The following is a 23,924-nucleotide window of genomic DNA, read 5'->3' as shown; positions in this document are numbered from 1 at the left end:
CTCCTGGCTGATGTCACTCAGGACCACAGACCTGGCACAATGTCAAGGTCACCCAGAGCAGAGCACATCTGGCTGGTGGCAGAGCCACAGAGGGTTCCTGAGCCTGGTCAGGGTCACCCAGAGCAGAGGACATCTCCTGCTTGGTGGCACTCAGGGTCACAGACCTGGCACAGTGTCAGGGTCACCCAGAGCAGGGGAATCTCCTGGCTGGTGTCACTCAGGGCCACAGAGGGTCCTTGTACATCACCCAGAGGAGGGGACATCTCCTGCTTGGTGGCACTCAGAGCCACAGACCTGAAACAATGTCAGGGCCACCTGGAACAGAAGACATCTCCTGGCTGGTGACAGAGGCACAGAGGGTTCCTGAGCCTGGTCAGGGTCACCCAGAGGAGGGGACATCTCGTGCCTCATGGCACTCAGAGCCACGGATCTGGCACAATGTCAGGGTCACCCAGAGCAGGGGACATCTCCTAGCTGGTGGCACTCAGGGCCACAGAAGGTCCCTGCACATCACCCAGAGCAGGCTCAGCCCAGGCACTGGGACACTGCCACCATTTACTGCTGAGAAAGCTTTTCCCGTTCCAGTTCCAGAGCTCAGGAGGAGCCCAGGCAGGAGCAGCCTGGCCCAGCCTGCCTACAGAGCACACTCAGATGAGGACTAAACCTCACCTTAATCACTGACAACCACCAGGAGCTCAGCCTCGGCCTTTACACCCAGCAGCTGAGGGTGACTGAGTCACTCTGACTTTTAAATTAAATTATTTCATGCATAGGAACAAAAGCTGCAGCAGAGGATTCACAGAACTCATCATCAAGTACTCAGTAACACACTGTATATATATTAAGCTTTAAATAAAAAATCTTTCAAGGTTTTTTTTCTTTGAATATATGCACTCTATAGGATGCAGCAAACTCGAGCCTGGTCTAACTCTCAGTCACACCCTGTGCTCTGCCCTTTATACAAAGTCTGCTCTACTGTAATAATTCTTCCTTTTAAACAAATGCAGGTAGCCTAGACCTTAATAAAAGCTGCCCAGAGCCCTGGGGCTGAGCTGCCCTCCCTGAAAAATGGAGCAGTTCTGGTTCTGTTACTTTGGGAAGGAGGTGAAAAAGTGCTGGAGTGGGGTTTTAGATGATCTTGTTCTCCAGGGCTTCGATTCTTTTGGCCACAGCTTCCAGTGAGGAGGAATTAAGGAGGAAAAGCAGCAATTTTTCTGGGAATGCTGGGAGGGAGACTTTTTATGTGGGCACAGAGTGATGGGCCAAGGTTTTAACTAAAAGAGGAGAGATTTAGATGGGATTTTGGGAAAGAATTATTCCCTGGCAGGGTGGGCAGGGGCTGGGCTGGAATTGCCAGAGCAGCTGTGGCTGCCCCTGGAGCCCTGGCAGTGCCCAAGGCCAGGCTGGGCATTGGGGCTGGCAGCACCTGGCACAGTGGCAGGTGTCCCTGGGCTGCAATCAGCTGCCATTGAAGATCCCTTCCCACCCAAACCACTCTGGCATTCACATTCCTGAACCAAGGATGGAAACCAGCACCAAAACCCATTGCAGCAAATGGAGAAAGGAAAGGAAAGAATGATTGCCTGGCTGGTTCCAGGTGCCCCCAGTGCCATTTGCCACAGGGGGTTTGTAGGCTGGCAAGGCCTGGTTAGAGAGGTTTGGGCTGTGCCAGGGTGCCCAGAGCAGCTGTGGCTGCCCCTGGAGCCCTGGCAGTGCCCAAGGCCAGGCTGGGCTGGCACAGTGGGAGGTGTCCCTGACAGGGCAGGGGTGGCACTGGGAGGAATTTTAAGGTCCCTTCCACCCAAACCTCTCAATAATTCCCCAGTCCCAGGCTGGGCAAGGATGGGAGCAGCAGCAGAGGGGATCTGTGCCCATCCCCTCTGGTTTCCCAGAGCTCCCAGGCTGGTGGAGCTCCCTGCAGGAAGCAGCTCCTGTGCTCACACATCCTCCCACTGCCCAGGCTCACTCCCAGAGGAGGAGGGAAAGGAGGGGCTGACAGAGCCCCTGACCCTGAGAAGAGCAGCAAGAGCTTTTCCTGGCGTTCCAGAACAATTTTCTGCTCCTCTCACTGATTCCTGTTCACGGTGTGCCTGGAGAGCCACCCACCAGGTGGGAGCTGTGACTTCCCGTGGCCTCTGGACCACGCAGGTCACAAATCTCACCCAGATCTCACTCCTGGGAGGAGGAACGGAGCTGTGCCACAGCAGGGCCCAGAAATGTGTGAAGAAATCAGAATGTTCCTTTTAAAATTAGATCCTCTCCTGATCCTCAGTGGTGAGACATCTCCCCTGCCCTTGCAAGCCACCCCGAGGCTCCGTGAATTCTGTTTCTCAAAAGTTTTAATCCTACTCACAATTTTTTGGTGGATTTTTCTCTCTTTCTGCCACTTAGTGAAAGGCCCAGCATGGCAGGACTCAGTCCCACCAGGTGGGTTCTGATGGGATCCAACTCCCCTGGCTGGAGACGCTTCCAGAGAACAATCCCATCAGGATTTATCTCCCAGCACTGAGTTTTGGCCAGCTGGGAGAACCTGGGATGGGTGGATGTCACAGACATCTTTTCATTAAAAATCCTTCTTGGAGATTTTTTTCCTTCTGAGAAACTGAGGGGCCTCAGGAACAAAATGTAAACAATGATTATCTGCTGCTGTGGAATGCAACAGGTGCATCTGTGATTGGTCTCATGTGGATGTTTGGAATTAATGGCTAATCACGGCACAGCTGGCTCTCTCTCTGTCCAAGCTACAAACCTTTGTTATCATTTTTTTCTATTCTTAGCCAGCCTTCTGATGAGAGCTTTTTCTTCTATTCTTTCAGTATAGTTTTAAAATATATAATAAAATAATATATATATGATAAAATATAATATATGTATAATAAAATAATAAATCAGCCTTCTGTAACATAGAGTCAGATCTACGTCTTTTCCCTCATCCTAAGACCCCTGTGACCACTGTCACAGGGGGCTGTGTCCATCTGGATTATCCACACCACCCTCCTACACTCTGAGGTGTTGTGATATCCCTCTGTCCCCGCAGTCCATGAAGAATTTGTGTTGGATGTTTGCTCCGAAGGAACCCCCTGCCTCCCATTCCCGCTGCCTCAGGACCCATCTCCCCACAATCCCAGAATCCCAGAGCTTGGAAAAGCTTGGAAAAGTCCTCCAGGGCCATCAAATCCAACTTTCAACCATCCCCTACCTTGTCACCAGCCTGGAGCTCTGAGTGCCAGATTTCACCCCCAGGTGCCTCATTCCCACCTTCCTGAGCCCCAACCCAACTCCATCCCCCGGGACAGACCTTCCCCATGGTCCCTCTGCATTGCCAGCCCACCCAGTCCTGGCCACACTTCCAAAGGATATGTTTCTGCTGCAAGGAATTGATGAGCTCTTCTACTTTGGTCTGGAACTTCATGATGGATTTGCACTCACACGGATCTTCCTCTGTGGGTCACAACAGCAAGAGGATGAGTGGCACAAAAAAGTGGATTTAATCAAAATCCCTGAGCCCAGTGAAACAGCACAATTCTTATTTTCTATGTCAGAAACAGGAAGGAAATAAAAATATAATTATTTCTAATTATCTGATTGATGTCTTCTAGTTTAACCTCAGATGAACAGAGAATGTCACATTTTTCTGTTATTCCAGCCATGTAAGTCTTTCCTGGGTTTCCATCTCTCTGGAAACCCAGTGAGCTCTGCTCCTGATGCTTCAAGTTTGCCCTAAAATTGGAGTTTGACCAAATAAAACCAACCTCTGTCTCCCCAACAAGATCCAATAAAAACTGGAGGCACTGCTGCCATCAGGACTGCTTTGAGCTTTGCTTCAGTAACTCCATTCCTTGAGGGGGTGGAACCACGAGCGTTAATCACTTTGCTAATTTATGTCACTAATTTACATCTGTTCTTCAAGGAAAATTAACTCAGACTGGAACAGAAGGAAAAAAATGCCTGGGAAAGAAAGGGAGGGGTTACAAGGCCACTCTGAGCAAAGGAGGAGTAAATAAAAGACAGAATTTTTAAAGGAAATTAATCACTTACACCAAAACTCAACAGGTCTAAACTAGCCAGGTGTAACCTAAAGCTGGAGATTACCAAAAGATTTTATGGCAGCTGCTGAGAAATACAAGCTGGCACTGGGCATGGAAAAAAGGCAAATATCTCCTTGCCTTCCTTTTTATTTTAATACTTAAATGTAAACATATTTATCCAAATTAATATTTTACAAACAAACAGTTTTTCTGAAATTTACTTTTTTCTTTGAAGGCTGAAGATTAAATGTATTTGAATGATTTTAAAGTACAATTTGTTGGGGGTTTCATACATATCCCATCCTTTGTTCTTAGATGGATCCTAATTTTTTAATGAGACTTGTCAAAGAGTCCCTGCCTTGCAATCCTGGCTCTGCAGACATGGGGATTATCCCTCTCCAGCTTCTCCAGGAGGAAAGGAAATCCCATCTTAAGGAACCTGGAGACAAATTCATCATTTCTGAAGAAAAAGAAGGGCAGAAAGGTGGAGGAGAAAGGAAGGCGATGGAGATTGGGGAGAGGGGGGACACGTCTGAGGTGTGGAGGCTGCTTTGCCTCAGGTAACCACCCAAAATATCAATGTCTCCTGATGCTCCCGTGTGTTCTGCCAGCTCCACACACTGGGAACTGGAGATTTTTATCACATCCACCTAAAAGGGCATTCTCATCCCTCTACTCCAGGCTGCAAATGCTGTCACTGAACCCCTCCCTCCCCAATCCCCCTCCCACCAGCACAGACCTTCAGCTGCAGCTTCTCCAGGGGCATTTCCACCCCTTCTGTCCAGCCTTGAACACTGACTGAACCCCTCCATCCCAGCTGGGATAAATGAGTCATTAAATGGCTGACTCTCACAACTAAAAGGCAAATATTATGAATATGTTAAGAGAAGTTTTAGAGATTTACAGTTGTGTTTTACCCCCTTGTGTTGTTCTCAGGGGTGCCCTGGGTGGGTTTGGGACATTTGGGAGGGTCCCTCGTTCCCATGGCAACAGCTGCCCCCCAATCCAGGTGCCAGGCAGGGATCTCCACCCCTGGGCAGGGCAGGAGGAGTCATGGACAGAACTTTGGGGGGGCAAAGGGTTAAAAGGTGAAACCTCCGTGGTGTGGGTGAGCACATGGTGGGGAACATCCTCTGCTCCTGGTGCTATGATATTTTCTCTATTCAGTCTGCTGTTGTGGATTTGATAAGGTTTTAATAAACCTTTTACATTTTTGGAAGTGAGCATCATTTTTCTTACCAGTCCTCTCTTACCAAGGGTCCTTATCGAGGATCTGCAGCTTCTCCAAGGCCATTTCTATCCCTCTGCTCCATCCCAATCCCCTCTCACCAACACAGACTGAAGACCTGCAGCTTCTCCAAGGGCATTTCCATCCCTCCACTCCCGCCTTGACTGAACCCCTCCATCCCCACTGCCTCTCACCAGCACAGATCTCCATCTACAGTTTCTCCAAGGCCATTTCCATCCCTCTGCTCCATCCCAATCCCCTCTCACCAACACAGACTGAAGACCTGCAGCTTCTCTAAGGGCATTTTCATCTCTCTGCTCCAGCCTTCAAACACTGGGACAAAGCCCCTCCATCCCAGTCCCCTCTCACCACACAGATCTTCACCTGGTGGGTTCTGGAGGGGCATTTCCCCCCTCTGCTCCACCCTTCAGATGCTGTGGCTGAACCCCAGCCCCCTCTCACCAACACAGATCTTCATCTGCAGCTTCTTCCCGATCTTGCTGATGGTCCTGAAGTCAGCAGTGTAGAAATAATGCTCAGCCACGGGTTCTGAGGCGATCTCCCTCAGCTCATCCTCCACAGCGTTGCCCACTCCCACGGCAAACATCCGAAATCCTGCCAGGAACGGGATCCTGTGAGCACCACGGGGCTGGCACGGGGCCACCCTGCCAGGCTGGGCATCCCTGAGCCCCCAGCCCCACACAGCTCCAGATCCTCACTGAGAATTGCCCCCTGAGAGAGTCTGTCTGAATTTTCCCTCATCTGCCTCACAATTGTCATTTGAGGACCACTGAAGAGAAGACTCCCCTGTCTTCTCTGTAGGAGAAAGTCACAAGGTCCTGAGACCTGAGAGCACAGTGCTAAGCTATTGTTCACAGGTGTTTGCTGTATGCTGCACTGAGCCCAATGAGAACAGTGCAACAACAGCCTTGGCAGCTGTCCCACCTCTCGGCCTGGCTGGACTTCTCCTGAGTTTCAGGTGGTCTCCCACAGAAGACCCTCACCTGTTTTACAACCACCGTGTCAGACAGACTGAGATGGAAGGAGCCTCTCCATCAAGGACTGAGACATGAAACCCCCGTGTGAAAAGGCCCCTCTGCTCCTTCCAAGGACTGGGACTGAGACCCCCAGCCCGGGGCAGGTGTGTGGGGGAGGCAAGCTGGACAAAGCGAGATGTTTGCCTGCAGGTTGTGACCACTGGACCACGAATACAATGGCTCTTGTTTACTGCTGAGAGCATGGACTGCCTGTTACATCTATCAAGAACTGCTGAGAGCATGGACTGCCTGCTACATCTATTCCTTATTGTATCTGTTTCCCCCCCCCCCCTCACAATTTCCAATAGAATTATCATAATAAAAACCTCTGAGTTAGGGAGAGATTTTGAGATCTCCCTGACAAAACAGGCGGATCCTCAACTGGACTGGACCAAAGGACTTCGTCTCTACATTTGGTAGCTATATCCCCCTCTTTCTCTCTCTTTCTCTATCTTTTCTCTCCCTTAATCCCTCTATTGCATTTTGCTGTGGTTATTCAATAAAGGTGCATTTGTTTTGATTATTACTGCACCTTTATTATTATACCCTGTGCCATGTTGGTTTTTTGCACCCTGAGATCAAATCCATGAACCATCACAAAACCTGTCTGTGAGGACAGATCGTGACACCCCCTCCACCCCCACTATTCCAGACTCCTTTCAGCCAGGTCAAACAGGCCAAAAATAATTTTAGAGGCAGAAATTTTATTAAAATTTACCAGGCCATGGACATAGTGGCCATAAGAACAAGGTTTTGGAGATGCTCCTTTCAGCCAGGTCAAACAGGGGCCAAAATATTTTTGCAGACAGAGTTTAAGTAGAATTTCCCCGCCAATGACAACAAGAGCAAGGTTTTGGAGATGCAAGAAAGGGCAGGTGATGGTAACACCATCCCACTGATATGGAAGTGATAATGTAGCAAAAGGGACCTGTGGGAGTTTCCAGAACAGCTCAGCCACTGTTAATCATCCCTGTTAACGAGCCCCTGAGTGGCAAAGTCCTCCTGCAGTGGAGCAGAACTGAGCTCTGTCCAAAATTGCCCCCACTGGGAGTTCACAACTTGTCCTGCTCTGTCAGGAGATTGATCTGCATTAAACCTGTTTCTGTTGAACTGAAATGCAATTTTCCCATTTTGGGTGGTATTAATTAGCCCTGATTTGAAATACTTGTCTCTACTTGTCCATGCCCAGGCACAGGAAATGTTTCCCTGATCCCCTTTGTGCCTTTCTTTCTCTGGATATATCCAATATGTGTTGTTTTGCCGAGGCTCAGCTCACTGAACAATTTTGCAGTCTCATTTTAAGCACTTGTTTATCCCACAGCAATAACTCATGGACAGATAAGAGATTTCCTTGCAGGGACAAGAGAGGAGAGAGAGACAAGGCACAAAGTTTTATCACCAGGGAGGAATAAATTCTATAAATACACTTTATAAGAACCTTTTGTTTTATAAGAGCTGAACAGCCCCATAAGATGTCAGAGTGCTTTGTAAACATTGGTTTTTCACGAGCTCCCTGACCTTTCTGGTTATGTGCTGGCCCCGAGTCCCATCTAGTGGTGGAGAGCGAAGTTAAAAGGAAGGGAAGGATTCAGCAATTCCTGAGTAAATTCCCAGGGGCTGGATGCATTTAACACGGGGTGTCAGAGCCTGGGAATGTGCTCAGAGGGTCAGCAGAGGGGCAGCTCTCAAGGCATTAATATTTCATGGGGCTCAGGCACAGGAATCCATCAGTGTGTGGCCACTGAGTGTTTTTCCTACAACAGCAGCTGAGGAAAAATCCTTATTAATGTGCCTGAGGTTCCTCCTTAACCCATGTCTGGGCTTTGTTTATTGTTTTGTTGCTTTTTCTCTGCCTTTTCCAGGCCTTGAGGCTGATGCAGCCCAGCCACACTTGGCCCTACAAATCCTGGGGTTGGTTGTGTTTGCCCCCGTGTGCCTCTGGTGCTGGGCTGGGCCTCTGGTGCTGGCCCTACAAACCCTGGGGTTAGTTGTCCTTGCTTTGGGGTTCATTGTGTGCCTCTGGTGCTGGGCTGGGCTTCCTGACCAGCCCCAGACAAATCCCAGAGTGGGTAAGGGCTGGGTTAGGAGGGACCTTGAAGCTCCTCTGCTCCACCATCTTCCACCGTCCCAGATTGCTCCAAGCCCTGTCCAACCCTAATGGTGCTGAAACCTCCAAATTCCAAATTCCCCCTGCAGCTTCCTTCCACATTTGTGTGGAGCAATTAGACCTGGGTGCATCCCATTGCAGGGGGTGCAACTCCACCCTGTCCATCCCATTCCACAGGGCAAAACTCCATCCTGTCCATCCCATCCCAAGGGGATGGAATTCCATCTTGTCCATCTCATTCCAGGGGGTAAAACTCCATCCTGTCCATCCCATCCCAAGGGGGTGGAACTCCATCCTGTCCATCCCATTCCAGGGGGTAAAACTCCATCCTGTCCATCCCATCCCAAGGGGATGGAATTCCATCTTGTCCATCTCATTCCAGGGATTGGAATTTCACTCTGTCCATCCCATCCCATTCCACCCCACCCCATCCCATCCCATCCCATCCTAAGGGATGCAACTCCACCCTGTCCATCCCATCCCAACTCCACCCTGTCCATCCCAAACTCCACCCTGACCAGCAGAAACTCCTCCAAAGACACAGAGGGGAACTAAAACCAGCTCTTAGCAAACCAAGGTACACCTGACACCCAGACTGAGGTGCTCCAGATTCTCTGTGAGCAAGGATAGTCAGGGAATATCTCCCCAGAATTACTCAGTATAATCTGTGTGTATCCCAAGACACAGATCCAGGGGAAAAGTCCTGCCTGGGCCAAGGGAGAAATAAGCCCCAGGGAGTTGAGGAGCCCTACCTGAGTCCTTGGCTTTCTTGGCAGCATCTGAGATATAATCCTGTGAGCGCCCATCAGTGAAGACAATCCCCACCTTGGGGACGCCGGGCCGGGCTCCGTTGATGACGGAGAAGGAGCTATCAACGAGGTACTTGAGAGCCTGGCCTGTCATGGTGCCCTTCTCCATGTAGGACATTTTCTTCACTGCTGCTTTGATGTCCTTCTTGCTCTTGAACTGGCCCAGGGGGAACTCCTGCCGGACGGAGCTGGAGTACTGCACCAGCCCCACCTGCGCCTGCTTGTCCGACACCTCCAGAGAATCCACGATCTGGTTGATGAATTTCTTCACCAGCTCAAAGTTCTCAGGCCTCACGCTCTTGGAGCCATCGATGAGGAACACAAGATCCAGAGCAGACCCCAAGCCACCATTGCAAGCTGAAGGAAAAGATGAGAAGAAGGCAGAACAAAACAGCAGCAAAGGCCTCAATAAATGATGTAGGAAAATAGAACCCTAATGCCATTTATTGCTGAGCGTTAATCAATGAAAACCCAACAAGAGAGCACAGCAATGTTTTGAAAGTGATTCTGGCTTGTAAGAGAAGGGTTTCCCTTTCTGCCTTCCCTGAGCAGAACATCCCAGTGCTGTCACCACCATCCCCTCAGGGAGCCATCACGTACCAGTGCAGGTCTTGCCGTCGCTGTTGAGGCTGAAGCCGTCCCTGCAGGCACACCTGTAGGCCCCTGGGGTGCTGACACACACCTGCTCACAGTCATGGTCCCCCGTGGCACACAGGTCAGACACCACTGCAAGGAGAGGAGGGGGTGGCTTCAAGCAGGGGCCTCCCCACCCACACCCAGCTCCGCACAGCCCCACATTGGCCCCATAATTAACTCTGCTTTGCAATGGGACACAGCTCATTGAGTCTGGACGGTGCTGAGGCAGAGTCTGAGGCTGGAAATGGGGCTGTGTGTGTTCTGTGCCCACCTGTCAGAGCTGGGGCAGTTCTCTGCTGTTCTTGGGGCAGTTTTCTTCATCTCTCCCACAGCCAATCCTCCCTCCAGGAGATCTCTGCTCTCCATGGCCACTGAGTGTCCCTGCAGGGCTGATCCAATTCCAGCATCCCATGGGCAGATGCTGCGCCCAGGGCAGGAGCCAAGCATTCCTGCCTGGATGCAATCTGAGCCTGGCACAGCACAGCAGCCTTTGCCCCCTGCATTGCCAGAGGAGCAGCTTTCTGCTGCCCTGCATGGCCAGAGGGAGCCCAGGCCCATCTGCAGCAGCCCTGGAGCTGCAGAGGAAAACTCCCCCCTTGTGCAGGATCCCTGCTGCAGCAGAGCCACAGCTGGCACTGCAGGAGGGCTGAGCCCCCATGGCATGGGGCTGTGCCACCAGCCTGAGCCACAGCGTGCCAGGGCCCGCTCTCACTCTGGCAGGGCTTTGTTTTGTATTACTGCATTTTTATTTTATTTTTATTTTAGTTTTAGTTTTTCCCTAATAAAGAACTGTTATTCTTATATCTTTGCCCGAGAGCCCCTTAATTTCAAAATTACAATAATTCAGAGGGAGGGGGTTTGCATTTTCCATTTCAGGGAAGGTTCCTTCCTTCCTCAGCAGACACCTGGCTGTTCAAACCAAGACAGGCACAAAGACAAGGAAGAAATTCCCACAAGTCTCGATGCTCCAAGGAACAGCCAGGACTGGAAGTCTTCCCTGAGGGCAAACCCAGCTGGGTGTGGGGCAAATCACAGCACTCCTCACTCTGCAAAGCCCCTGGGTGAGCTTTGGGTCCCAGCTGCCCCCCAGGCTGCCCAGTGCCCAATTTCTGCAGCTCTGCAGTACAATCCTGAGCAGGGAGCTCAGCTGCCCTTCCTGCACAGCATTCATGTGTGAACACACCTGGGATTCACCTCAGAGCTCTCTCTGCATGTGCAGCTCTCAGATCCCTGCTCTCCAAACCCTCCTGCTGCCCCTCCTGCCCTGCTGTGGCTCCTGGGATGCTGAGCAAGCAGCAGCTGAGTGGCAGCACCGGGAGCTGGGGGGTGACAGTGCTGTCACACTGAAGATGGCAAACAAACTCCAGAGCAAACAGGGCTGCGGAGGAAAATTCAGCTACAAATGCCAGGGAAAATGTGCAGAAATCCAGGCACTGGGTTGTAGTGAACGAATGGGAGGTGGAGCTGAGTCTTTCTGAGCTCAGGTTTGTTATTTTGAGCCATTTGTGTTCTGCTCTACTCATATTCTGTACATTTTTTTGGCCTTTCCACTTCCAGTGACTGTGCCAGCACTGGTAGATTGTTCCAGCCCAGATCATTGGGAATTTCAGTGCCCCTGGAGCTGCCTGTGGTTCAGTGCTTTGGTTAATCTCACCACAGGCTGGAGCACCAAGGGTTTCCCGTGTCCCCATGAATTTGCTGGGCACTGTAGGAAGCACTTTTCCCTGCTCTCAGTCCCACAGATCCTGTGCTGTGTCCGAGCAGGGGGTCTGGGTCCATCCCTGGCATGGTTTAGGGCAGCTGCACATGCAGAGCAGGGTAACAGAGACTTGGGCATTCCCCCAGGGCTGTCCTCTGCTCCCTGCATCAGCCCTGAGTGCTTCCCTCACCTCCCAGGGCTTTCCCATGGCAAGAGCTTTGCCATCTGCACAGGGAGGCTCAGGAAGGATTTTCCCCACAACTTCAAACCACACTGTGAGGCCTCGGCACTGCTGCTGCCTCCTGATCCCAGGGCAGCCCATAGAAACAAACATTCATGGCCTGGATTCCACTCCTCAAATTCTGTCTCTCTCCCTCCCTTTGTCTGAGGTGTTTGTTCCCTCTGCCATGAGCTGCTGCTGCAGTGATAGCTGGTAATGCCTGACTCATTCTGTGCTATCACCTGAGGATAATTTCCCTCCTTTCCACAGAGGAGCCAAATTTCCATGACAAAAAGCTGCTCCCCTTCATCACTTTCAGCCTTGGAGCTGGACCAGGAGATTTTACGCCTGTCAGAAACTGGGAGATCTCCAGGCCCAGCCGTGTGTGTTTGGAGTTCCAGGTGGATCACACCTTTCAGTAAGTGTTGCCACACATTTTTCCTTCCAGGGAAAGGCCCCTGGCCCTCTTCTGCTGACAGAAAATGGGAATTTATGGCCCATTCCTGCTGCCTTGGGGCACATTTGGAAGAAATAAAATATTCCCATTCCTTCAGCATCTCCTGTAGGAGCAAAGCTGCATTTATAGGATGGTGTTTGGAGAATGTTGTTTTGTAGGATATTGTTTTTGTAGGATGGGGTTTGGAGGATTGAGTTTGGAGGATGGTGGTTTTATAGGATGGTGGTTTTAGCATGCTGTTTTCATAGGATGGCAGTTTTAGGATGCTGTTTTTATAATATTTTGGTTTTAAGATGATGTTTTTAGGATGCTCAGGCTCCTTTGATGTGCTGTGCAGACAGGAATTAGATCCTGCTCCAGCCAGGAGAGATTCCTGCCCCACAAGGCTTCCAACCCCAAAAGCAGCTTTAGGCAAAGGCAGCTCAGCCTCTGACAAGAACTGGGACCACCCCAGCTGAACTGGGAATTCTGGTGGCAATGCTGGTGGGGGGAAATACAAAACAAATTCTCTCCACTGCCCCAAAAGGGTGTGATTTCAGTGTGCTAAAACCCTCTTCTCCAGGTTGTTTTCCAGTGCCTCCAGGAGTGTGTGGATCGTGTTTACAAACTCTCCAGTGCCGGTGAAATCTGGAGATTTCTTTAACCAAAACCTGAAATCCCCTGAGCAAAACCCTGCAGTTCTGGAAAGGCAACCTCAAAGAGCCCCTGATTTTCACAGGGCTCTGAACCTGCAGGGCTTGGAGCAAGGAAGCAGAGGGGTGAAGGGTGGTCACAGGTACAGCTTCCATGGGAAAGGCTGGAGCAGGACTTTGGAAAAGGGTCTGGAGGGACAGGACACAGGGAATGGCTCTCCACTGCCAGAGGCAGGGATGGATGGGATACTGGGAAGGAATCCATCCCTGTGAGGGTGGGCAGGCCCTGGCCACAGGGTGAAGGCTCCAGGCAGAGCTCAGAGCCCTTGCAGGGCCTGAAGGGGCTCCAGGAGAGCTGCAGAGGGACTGGGGACAAGGATGGAGGGACAGGAGCCAGGGAATGGCTGCCAGTGCCAGAGGGCAGGGCTGGATGGGATCTTGGCAATTGGGAATTGTTCCCTGGCAGGGTGGGCAGGGGCTGGGCTGGAATTGCCAGAGCAGCTGTGGCTGCCCCTGGAGCCCTGGCAGTGCCCAAGGCCAGGCTGGAGCTCCTGGCACAGTGGCAGGTGTCCCTGCCATGGCAGGGATGGAGTGGGATGTGCTCTCCAATCCCTTCCCACCCAAATCATTCCAGGATTCTCTGCAGAGCTTCAAGGTCCTTCCCACCCAAACCATTCCCAATTCCAGCTGCCCTGGCCAGGACTCACCACAGAAAGCCTCCTGGAACTTGTGGGTCAGCTTCTCAATGACACTGTAGCTCTCCACGTAGTCCACGTGCTCGTCCAGGGGCTCACTGGCCATCTGCCTCAGCGTGCCCATGTCCACCCTGCCCACGCCGATGGCGAAGATCTCGATGCCCGCGGCCCTGGCCCGGGCGGACACGTCCTGCACCCCGTCCTGGGGCCGCCCGTCCGTCACCACGATGGCCACCTGCAGGGGAGGGATGCGATGGGATGGGATGGGATGGGATGGGATGGGATGGGATGGGATGGGATGGGATGGGATGGGACAGCCTGCCTGGGCACTGGGATCCTTGTTTGTGTTCCCAGAATGCTGGTGGGACAGGCTGGGGTACGAGGGAAGGGCTTGCATTTCTAAAATTAAGGGAAAAGGGAATCCCACCAGCTTTTCCCATTCTTTGGAGATCACACCAACCATGGTTTTTTGAGGTGGAATTTGTTTCTTTCCGAGCTGAAAAAGTTAAACTGCCAAAAATTGATGTCTTCACCAAGGGACAACTGACAGGGATTGATGGTTTCACCAAGGGACGATTGCTATGGATCGAATGGCTTCACCAAGGGACAACTGTCAGGGATTGATGGTTTCACCAAGGGACAGTACCAGGGATTGATGGTTTCACCAAGGGACAGTACCAGGGATTGATGGTTTCACCAAGGGATGATTGCCATGGATCGAATGGCTTCACCAAGGGACAACTGTCAGGGATCAATGGTTTCACCAAGGGACAGCTGCCATAGATTGAATGGTTTCACCAAAGGACAACTGGTGCATCCCCCTCCAAGGAAACTAAATTAAAATTTATGTTGTTCATGGCCAAACTTGAGCTCAAGCCAAACTGAAGATCTTCAGGACACTCCGGACAAGCCCAGCTGAGTGTGGGCCTTCACAGCCTCTCAGGAAATGCCACGGAAATGTGAGATGAAGGGCTCATCCCATTTATAGGTGGAGGAGCAGAAGGATGGAACTGGAACCATCTCCATGGGGAGAGAGGGAAGAGGCCTGAGGTCACACTGTGTGTCAGGGCCTGCCAGGGTTTGTGATTCTCTGTTCCAAATTAACAGCAGGGATTAAACCGCACCCCTGCTAGCCCCAGCATTAAAGTGGCAGCTGGTTTAAGTGGGAACTGGATTTCAGCTTGGATTAAATGGTGCCTTGAACCAGCTAAAAGCCTCCCAGAGTCCTGCTCCTGGTTTATCCCTTTCCCTCTTTATTTTTCTTCTGAAAGAGACTTTGTCACAAGACCTGAATTCTTGCTCTTTGCCAATTCTTCTGCCCCTGCCACTTTTCCTTACAACCAATTTATTGTGACACCACTGTTGACTCCAAAGGAATGGCTTGGGCTGGAATGCAGAATGGGGAAAGAGCTTTCTCTCTGTAAAAACCAGGAGAAACAGGAAAAATGTGGAGCTTTGCAATCTATTTTCAGCTGTTTTTCTGCACTTCCTAAGGGCTGCACAATTAAAAATTCCCAGGAGCATCATAATTCTGCAACTGGTGCTTCCGCGGGGGGAAAAATAAACAAATTCAAGCCTTGCTCTTCTAGTGTGACAAAAATAAGGCAAAGCAGCCCCTGTGGCAGGTGTGGGGGAATGGACGTGCCCAAGGGTTTTCCTGGGGTGGGATTGGATCCGTGCGTGCAATGGAGCCTTTTGCCAGGAGAGAGAGCCCTCGGCTCAGCCTCAGCTCCGGCCGGGCTGCTCCGCCCCAGCAGCGCCAGCAGCACCAGGGGCTGCCGGGGAGAGACCCCAGAGCACGGCGGGCAGGGGCAGGCAGCCATCAAATCAGGGGTCAGAGAAGATATCAAATCAGGGAATGAGGAGGTAACAAATCAGGGATCGGAGGAGTCATCAAATCAGAGATCGGAGGAGATATCAAATCAAGGATCAGAGGCGTTATCAAATCAGGGATTGGAGGGGTTATCAAATCGGGGAATAGAGGAGTCATCAAATCAGGGGTCAGAGAAGATATCAAATCAGGGAATGAGGAGATAAAAAATCAGGGATCAGAGGAGTCATCAAATCAGAGATTGGAGGAGATATCAAATCAAGGATCAGAGGCGTTATCAAATCAGGGATTGGAGGGGTTATCAAATTGGGGAATGAGAGGAGTCATCAAATCAGGGAATGAGAAGAGATATCAAATCAGGGAGTGAGGAGATATCAAATCAGGGAATGAGAAGAGATATCAAATCAGGGAGTGAGGAGATATCAAATCAGGGAATGAGAAGAGATATCAAATCAGGGAGTGAGGAGATATCAAATCAGGCATCAGAGCAGTCATCAAATCAGGGATCAGAAACGTTATCAAATCAGGGAATGAGGAGAGTTATCAAACAGGGAATGAGGGGAGTTATCAAATCAGGGATCAGAGGGGTCATCAAATCAGAGAGCAAGGCATCATCAAATCAGGGAGCAAGGCATCATCAAATCAGGGAGCAAGGCATCATCAAATCAGGGATCACAGGAGATATCAAATCAGGGAATGAGAGGAGTTATCCAATCAGGGATCACAGGAGATATCACATCCAGGATCAGAGGAGTCATCAAATCAGGGAATGAGAGGAGTCAGCATATGAGGGATCAGAGGAGTCAGCAAATCAGGGAATGAGGGGAGTTATCAAATCAGGGAATGAGGAGTTATCAAATCAAATCAGGGATCAGAGATGTTATCAAATCAGGGAACAGAAGAGTTATCAAATCAGGCACCAAACCCTGCCAGCAGGTCGTGTCAGCAGCCGTGTGTCCTCCTGCAATTTTCTTCCTAAGTCAAGAAATTCTCCAGGTTTTATCTGCTCCTCTCCATCTTCAGCTAAGCCTGAGTCCAGCTAAACCCAAGCCCAGATAAGCCCTAGCCCAGATAAACCCCAGATGGGGTGGGGCTGCAGAGTCCACACATGGATGTGATGGGGAAGATCCTCATAATGCCTCTGTGTGGAAATCTGCCAGAAAGGACTCAAAATTCACATTGCTTTCTGCTCTGCTGTTGGAGAAAACAAAACTTCTGCATACAGAGTCTGGATTGGGAATTAATCAGAGAACCCATGGGGAAAATGAATGTAACAGTGAGAGGAAGCCAGGGCACCTGTCTGTGACAACCTGACAGAAAGAGTGTAAAAATCTCTCTTAATATCACATTTGGTTAACCCAATCATCAGGAATTCCTGGTTTTTTCCTAGGATTCCTACCATAAATATTTTCCCTGCATCCAGCCTGAGTCAATATGAAAAAATGTCCCTTTTTTACTTTTTTATTATTATTATTTTCAAACCTACCTCCAAATTATTTGCAGTCTGAGTATCTCTGTAATTCCCTGCCATTAAAAAAGCTGAGTCCTGGTGCATGCCTGGTTTGGGAAAGGCCTGGAGGGAAAGAGCAGCCTCTGGATCCTGGGGAGGCTGGCACTGCTCAGCCATTTGAGGGGAATTATGAAAAGTGAAGCTTCTGCTGCCTCCAACAGCTGGATTTTGCCCTGATCCTCAGTTTTACCAGGGGAAAACTCAGAAATTTTGCTTTTCAAGGTCAAACCTTTTGCTCATTTAACCAGCAGCTTTCCCTGTGAATTCCTGACATTCTGGATCCCTCATCCTTCTGTCAGACAGAAATCCCACGTGGTCTGATACAATTTATTCCTGGTTATCTCAGACACTCGAGCATTCCTGAGCATTCCTGAGCATTCCCTGCTATCCCCAGCCCGGGCTGGCATTTCCCAGCTAATGAGGGAGTGATGGCTCATTATGCCCTGGGAACGTGATGTTCCAGCAGGCTCCAAGGAGAATCAGGCAGGAAGCTGCATAAAGCCCTGGATTTGCTCAGCAATTTGCCAATTTATTTGTTGTTCTTCCCTAAAAGATAAGGTGGAAGTAATTGGGCTTCCTGCGGCTTTTGAGGAAGGTGGGAGCAGGTTTTTCTCAGAGCTCCTCCAGAAACAAATTGTGCTTTTCCCTGCCCCGGGGTGACATTTGCTGCACAAAGTAAGAGCAAAGCACCGTGTGATGTTTTGGGATGTTGACAACAAGATTTGCACGAGGATTTGTTGGATTTCTGCTGTGGGAAGGAGCAAGGACCGTGTCCGGTGTTTCTGGAAGCTTCACCTCCCTAAATCCCTGTACGACCTGTTCCTCTTCCCAGGCAGGGGATGGGGTCACCCTGAGCAGAAGGGAAAAGATGCCTGGAATTCAAGACAGAGGGGAAAAGTGAAAAAATAACCAGGGAACCAAGAACACAAACGGTTGTGGAGTTTTCCACCTTGCAGACATTGAAAAGCCACCTGGGCATGGTCCTGGGCAGCCCCGCTGGAGATCAGGGTCAGCTCCAGAGATCCCTCCCAACCTCCTTCTGTGATTCTGCCTCATGGATCAGCTCCAGAGACCCCTCCCAACCTCCTTCTGTGATTCTGCCTCATGGATCAGCTCCAGAGTGGAAGGGAAGAGGGAAACAAGGAGTGTTTTCCTTTTTCCCCCTTTTTTTAATGCCTCGGATAAATCATTCCAAAGCTCACTGCTCCAGCTCTTTCAGCTGTCAAGGAAAGGTTTCAGGGAGACCCTGGAAATCCATGGCAGTTTGTTCCATACAACCAGAGGTGACAGGAGACAGCAGGGCTTGGGGGAGCTGTCTGACAGCAGGAAAAGAGTGCATGAAGAGAGGGATGTTGAATGGTGTGGAAGAGATTCCAGAGATGAGGACCCAGCACTTTCATGGACAGCTCAGTGGAAATGTCTCTCCAATCTGCAGCAGCGGCCAATGCTGTGTGCAGCTGTCAGACTGCATTTAGAACAAAAACTGAGACAAAGACTGACTGTGTTATAATGAGTTTTGTATTTTCTTTCACTAAGCCCCAAAGATGAGTTTCAAGAAGAATTAAGATGTTTAAACCTCCCAGAGATTTTTCAAGAACGGAGAGATCTGAAGCTCCTAGAAGTTTTCAAGAATTTAGAAGTTTGAACTTCCCAGAGGATTCCAAGCAGAATTGAGAGGTTTGAACCTCTTGAAGGTTTCCAAGAATTGAGAGGTTTGGACTTCTCAGAGGATTCCAAGAATTGAGAGGTTTCAACCTCCCAGAGATTTGCAAGCAGAATTGAGAGGTTTGAACCTCTTGGAGGTTTCCAAGGATTGAGAGATTGGAACGTCCCAGAGAGGTCTTCAAGAATTGAGAGGTTTGAACCTCCCAGAGGTTTCCAAAAAGAGTTGAGAGGTTGGAACTTCCCACAGGCTTCCAAGAATAGAGAGGTTTCAACCTCCCAGAAGTTTGCAAGAAGAATTGAGGGGTCTGAACTTCCCAGATGTTTCCAAGCAGAATTAAGATGTTTGAACCTCCCAGATGTTTCCAAGAAGACTGGAGATGTTTGAACCTCCCAGAGGTCTTCAAGAATTGAGAGGTGTGAAACTCTCAGAGGTTTTCAAGAATTGAGGGATTTGCACCTCCCAGAGGTTTCCAATCAGAATTGAGAGGTGTGAACTTCCTGGAGGTTTTCAAACCTCCCGTTTGCACCTCCCAGAAGTTTCCAATCAGAATTGAGAGGCGTGAACTTCCTGGAGGTTTTCAAACCTCCCATTTGCACCTCCCAGAAATTTCCAAGAAGAATTGACAGGCATGAACTTCCTGGAGGTTTTCAAACCTCCCATTTGCTCCTCCCAGAGGTTTCCACCTTCGACAATCAACCCTCAGGTGTCACACACAACCAAAACCTAAAAAAACCACCTTTCTGCTTTTCCCAACCACTCCACCACGAATCCCAAGCGAGGAGCTGGAGGAACCAGCCCCATTTTACCTTTTTGAAGTCGGGCGCGCTGCCCCTGGCGCCCTCGGCGGCGCTGAAGGCGCGGCTGACGGCAAACTGGATGGCCAGGCCGGTCATGGTGCCCGTGGAGAGGGGCTGGATCCTGCGCACGGCCTGCAGCAGCGCCGCCTTGCTCTGGGGGCCCTGCAGGGCCAGCTCGCTGCGCACGGCGCTGGCATAGTTGATGATGCCCACGCGGGTGGCGTTGGGGCCCACGTCCAGCGCCTCGATCACGCGCGACACGAACACCTTGATCTTCTCGAACTCGTGCGGCCGCACGCTGCGAGAGCTGTCGATGATGAACACCAGGTCCGTGGGCTTGGTCCTGCACAGGGTGCCTGGGGACAGCAGGGACAGAGGGGAAATCAAAGGGAAAGTGTCAAAGGAAAAGTGTCCTGAGAAGAAGAGATTGGTGCTGGTAAAGCAGCACTGGGTGGAGACGAGGATCAGGTTTTGGTCCGTTCTCTGTTTCACAGCTTTAACTGAATATTTTAAATGTTCTTAATGGTTTTCTAGGGAAGAAGATGAGTTCCTGGGGGGTGACATGGACATGTGGTGAGCAGAGTGTCTCTTGTCACCCAGGCTGTCTCTGAGGAAACCTCATCTGCCTAGGGCAGCACAGAGAGAAGGAGGGAGGGATAAATTTGTGGAATAGGGAGGGAGGGAGGGAGGGAGGGAGGGAGGGAGGGAGGGAGGGAGGGAGGGAGGGAGGGAGGGAGGGAGGGAGGGAGGGAGGGAGGAAGGAAGGAAGGAAGGAAGGAAGGAAGGAAGGAAGGAAGGAAGGAAGGAAGGAAGGAAGGAAGGAAGGAAGGAAGGAAGGAAGGAAGGAAGGAAGGAAGGAAGGAAGGAAGGAAGGAAGGAAGGAAGGAAGGAAGGAAGGAAGGAAGGAAGGAAGGAAGGAAGGAAGGAAGGAAGGAAGGAAGGAAGGAAGGAAGGAAGGAAGGAAGGAAGGAAGGAAGGAAGGAAGGAAGGAAGGAAGGAAGGAAGGAAGGAAGGAAGGAAGGAAGGAAGGAAGGAAGGAAGGAAGGAAGGAAGGAAGGAAGGAAGGAAGGAAGGAAGGAAGGAAGGAAGGAAGGAAGGAAGGAAGGAAGGAAGGAAGGAAGGAAGGAAGGAAGCTGTGGTGTGAAACCTGAGCTGCATTTCTGCATCCAAAAAAAGGCTGGAAAGGAATTACTGCACCTCAGACCTGGATAACCAATCCCCACAGGTGTCAGTCAATGGGAATGGGACCAGCACCAGGCACAAGACTCAGCAATCAGCTGGGATTGGGAACAACGTTCCCAGGTCAAGGGTGAACATTCCCAGCAGAGCAGGAGACAGAGCCCTGTTCTCCCATGATGGCACCAATAATAAACCCCAGTAACAGCACAGAGCTGGTTCACATCTGTCAGGGGGAAACAACAGAGAAATCTGGAACACATAATTGATAATTAATAATAGATAATTAATCTCTACAGCCCCATAAATACCCACAGTGAAAAGGAGAGGCTATCAGGAGGCATCAGCAATGCAACAAACTGAATAAATTGTTACTATTATTATTGTTTTAATTTCTCGCTTTCATGCCATTTTCCATCTTCATTTTCAGCTGTGGCAAGACATTAAAAAAAAAAAGGCTGGTGTTTTTTTATGATTTCCTAAATGAATGGCCCCATTTCCTCCAGCAGATCTATGGCATCCTGTTCTTTTAAATTTTTTTCTTCTCATTTAGCCTCTCTCTGTCAAGTGCTCTGTTAATATTTGATTTCTGCAGGGCCCAGGGAGTTCCTGTCATAAAGGAGATTTCTGTGGACAGATTTTTAAATGGGAGCTTTTGGGCCAACAAATCTGCTCCAAATGATGGCATAAATATTACAGCTGGTCCTCAGTGTGAGATCTAATGGGTCTTTCAGTCTTTGAGGCAGATAAAAATAAATACTCAGTGATGGATCTGTAAATGAAATAATCAGGTTTGTTTCCTGAGAGGCATCAAGGCTGAATCTGCTCCAGAAAGGTCTGGGAAGGTGGGAGCAAAGCAGGCAGTGGTCACTTTGTCAGGAACTCTAATTCCCACCACAATCCAATCTAACATATTCCCATATGGATGAACTTCATTTTCCCCCCATAATTCATTGCAAAGGAAGGAAAACTCCCAGGGAGATCCATCTGCAGCACTGGAATCCCTGTTCCAGGGGGGGCCAGTTTACAGGTGAGAAATGAAGGTCCAGGGAAAGGCTCAATTAATTCCTCCAGAAATAAAACACAAGTCCCCCTTTGTGCTGATGAATCATCCCTGGATTTAGTGACAAACCAAGCAGCAGAAGTTATTTTATTTCCGTAAGAACAGCTGGAGCCAATAGAAATTTTGAAGTCTATCTATTTTATTTATTTCTGCTTTGTGATTTGGCCCTAAATAAAATTTTCAAGCTCTTTTTATGAGAGTGGAGTTTATTTCAGAGAAGGGAAGAGTAAAGGAGGGATATCAGGTGGGAGATTTTTGGGATTTCAGCCACGGTCAGGGTCTGCAGGACAGGCCCATTCTCTGCAGGGGGTGACAGTCGCTTGCTCTGATTGGCACTTTGACTCAGCATAGTTTAGTTCAAATTGGAATTAAACCAGAAATAAAATCTTACTCTATATTTACAAATATCCACACTAGGAATCATTCAGGAAAAGCTGAATTAATGCCCTGACTTAGCAGAAAATTCCTCTCGGGGCATCTTTGTCATATCCATTAAAGCACTGGGAGAACAGTTCAGTAACCCAGGAGTAAAAGAGGTTTATTTTAGAGAGCTGACTGCTCACAGCAGGGCTCAGCTCAGTCACTACTCTGTTTCTCTTTGCACAGCAAAGAGAACCCTCCTTTCCCAAATTCCTGTGGAGAAAGGGCTCAGTTTATCTGCAATCCCCTCTCCCTCAGCCCCAGGTGCCTCTGCAGTCACTGTCACACCTGCACAGCTCAGGCTGCCCATGGCTGTGGCTGAGCCATCATCAGCACACCGTCCAAACATTTTGAATTCCCACAAGTCTGTCCTTGCAGCTGAGTTTGCCTCTCCTGCAGTGATTTCTGGAGAAATCCAGGAATCCCTGGGCTGCCTGGAGCCCGGGAAAGAGCAAAGATGCTCCTGAGGATCAGACGCTCCCTTCCTTTTGTGTCCAGCCCTATTCTGGTTATCCATCCCTTCCCTGGGTGCCCATCCCTTCCCTGAGTGTCCATCCCTTCCTTGCATGTCCAGCCCTGTCCTGAGTGTCCATCCCTTCCCTGGGTGCCCATCCCTTCCCTGTGTGTCCATCCCTTCCTTGCATGTCCAGCCCTGTCCTGAGTGTCCATCCCTGACCTGGGTGTCCATCCCTTCCTTGTGTGTCCATCCTTTCCTCGGGTGTCTATACCTTCCCTCAGTGTCCATCCCTTCCCGGGATGTCCATCCCTTCCCTGGATGTCCATCCCTTCCCTGGGTGTCCATCCCTGCCCTTGGTGTCCATCCCTGCTTGGGTGTCCATCCCTGCCTGGGTGTCCATCCCTTCCTTGTGTGTCCATCCTTTCCTCGGGTGTCTATCCCTTCCCTCAGTGTCCATCTCTTCCCGGGATGTCCATCCCTTCCCTCAATGTCCATCCCTGCCTGGGTGTCCATCCCTTCCTCAGGTGTCCATCCCTTCCCTCAGTATCCATCCTTTCCCTGGATGTCCATCCCTTCCCTCAGTATCCATCCTTTCCCTGGATGTCCATCCCTTCCCTCAGTGTCCATCCCTTCCCTGGGTGTCCATCCCTGCCCTTGGTGTCCATCCCTGACTGGGTGTCCATCCCTTCCTTGGGTCTCCATCCCTTCCTTGGGTGTTCATCCCTTCCCTGGGTGTCCATCCCTTCCCTGAGTCTCCATCCCTGCCCCGGGTGTCCATCCCTTCCCTGCATGTCCATCCCTTCCCTCAGCATCCATCCCTTCCCTGGGTGTCCATCCTTGTCCCGGATGTTCATCCCTGCCCGGGGTGTCCATCCTTTTCCCTGGGTGTCCATCCCTTGCTGGCCCTCATTCCAGGCTGGGTTTGGAGCCCGTGCAAGCTGCAGAGCAGGCAGCTCCCCTGCTCCTGGCTGCCCACCTGGGAAGCCAAACAGAGCAGGATTCGCTCAGGATCGGATGAAGGAAATCCAGGGAAAGTCCCATTCCCAGCAACCCGACCCAGCCCTCCTGCTCGGGAGGTGACCCCGGTGCTGGGCCAGCTCCTGCTCCAGCCCCTGTGGAGATGGAGAGGGGAGGGAAGGCAGAGCCCTTGTCCCACCTGGACCTCCTCCAGCGCCAAGGGGTGACCGGGCCACCCGTGCTGTCCCCACGGAGCCATCCCAGCCCCATGTCCCGCTGCCTTGGGGACACACCGGACGCAGCTCCTGCATTTCCCTGGCTGTTGCTGGGCACTCCTTACCCTTCCCCGTCCCCCGGCGGCACAGAGGGACCCCCAGCCCCCCCAGCCCCCCAGCCCCGGTCCCCACTCACCGCGGGGCTGCGGCGGGGCCCCGCAGGCGGCCGGGCTGTGCAGGAGCAGCAGCAGCGAGAGCAGCAGGGCACAGCAAATCCTGGCCAT

At 50.7% G+C, this 23,924-nt stretch overlaps 1 protein-coding gene across 1 annotated transcript; it reads right to left on the bottom strand.

The window, feature by feature from the left end:
* Positions 1–964: 964 nt before the first annotated feature.
* MATN1 (matrilin 1) lies at positions 965–23,924 on the bottom strand. Its single transcript, XM_059488778.1, has 8 exons — positions 23,837–23,924; positions 19,362–19,708; positions 13,561–13,783; positions 9,810–9,935; positions 9,153–9,566; positions 5,719–5,871; positions 3,361–3,441; positions 965–1,178 (listed from the first exon to the last, which is right to left on the bottom strand). Exons 1-8 carry the CDS (start codon positions 23,922–23,924, stop codon positions 1,129–1,131), a joined length of 1,482 nt encoding a protein of 493 aa, XP_059344761.1. The 3' UTR covers positions 965–1,128.

This window comes from Ammospiza nelsoni, chromosome 25 (genome assembly GCF_027579445.1).
Source record: "Ammospiza nelsoni isolate bAmmNel1 chromosome 25, bAmmNel1.pri, whole genome shotgun sequence".
Classification (NCBI taxonomy): domain Eukaryota; kingdom Metazoa; phylum Chordata; class Aves; order Passeriformes; family Passerellidae; genus Ammospiza; species Ammospiza nelsoni.
Note: the sequence above shows the minus strand (reverse complement) of the source record. Positions and strands in the feature narration are given on the sequence as shown.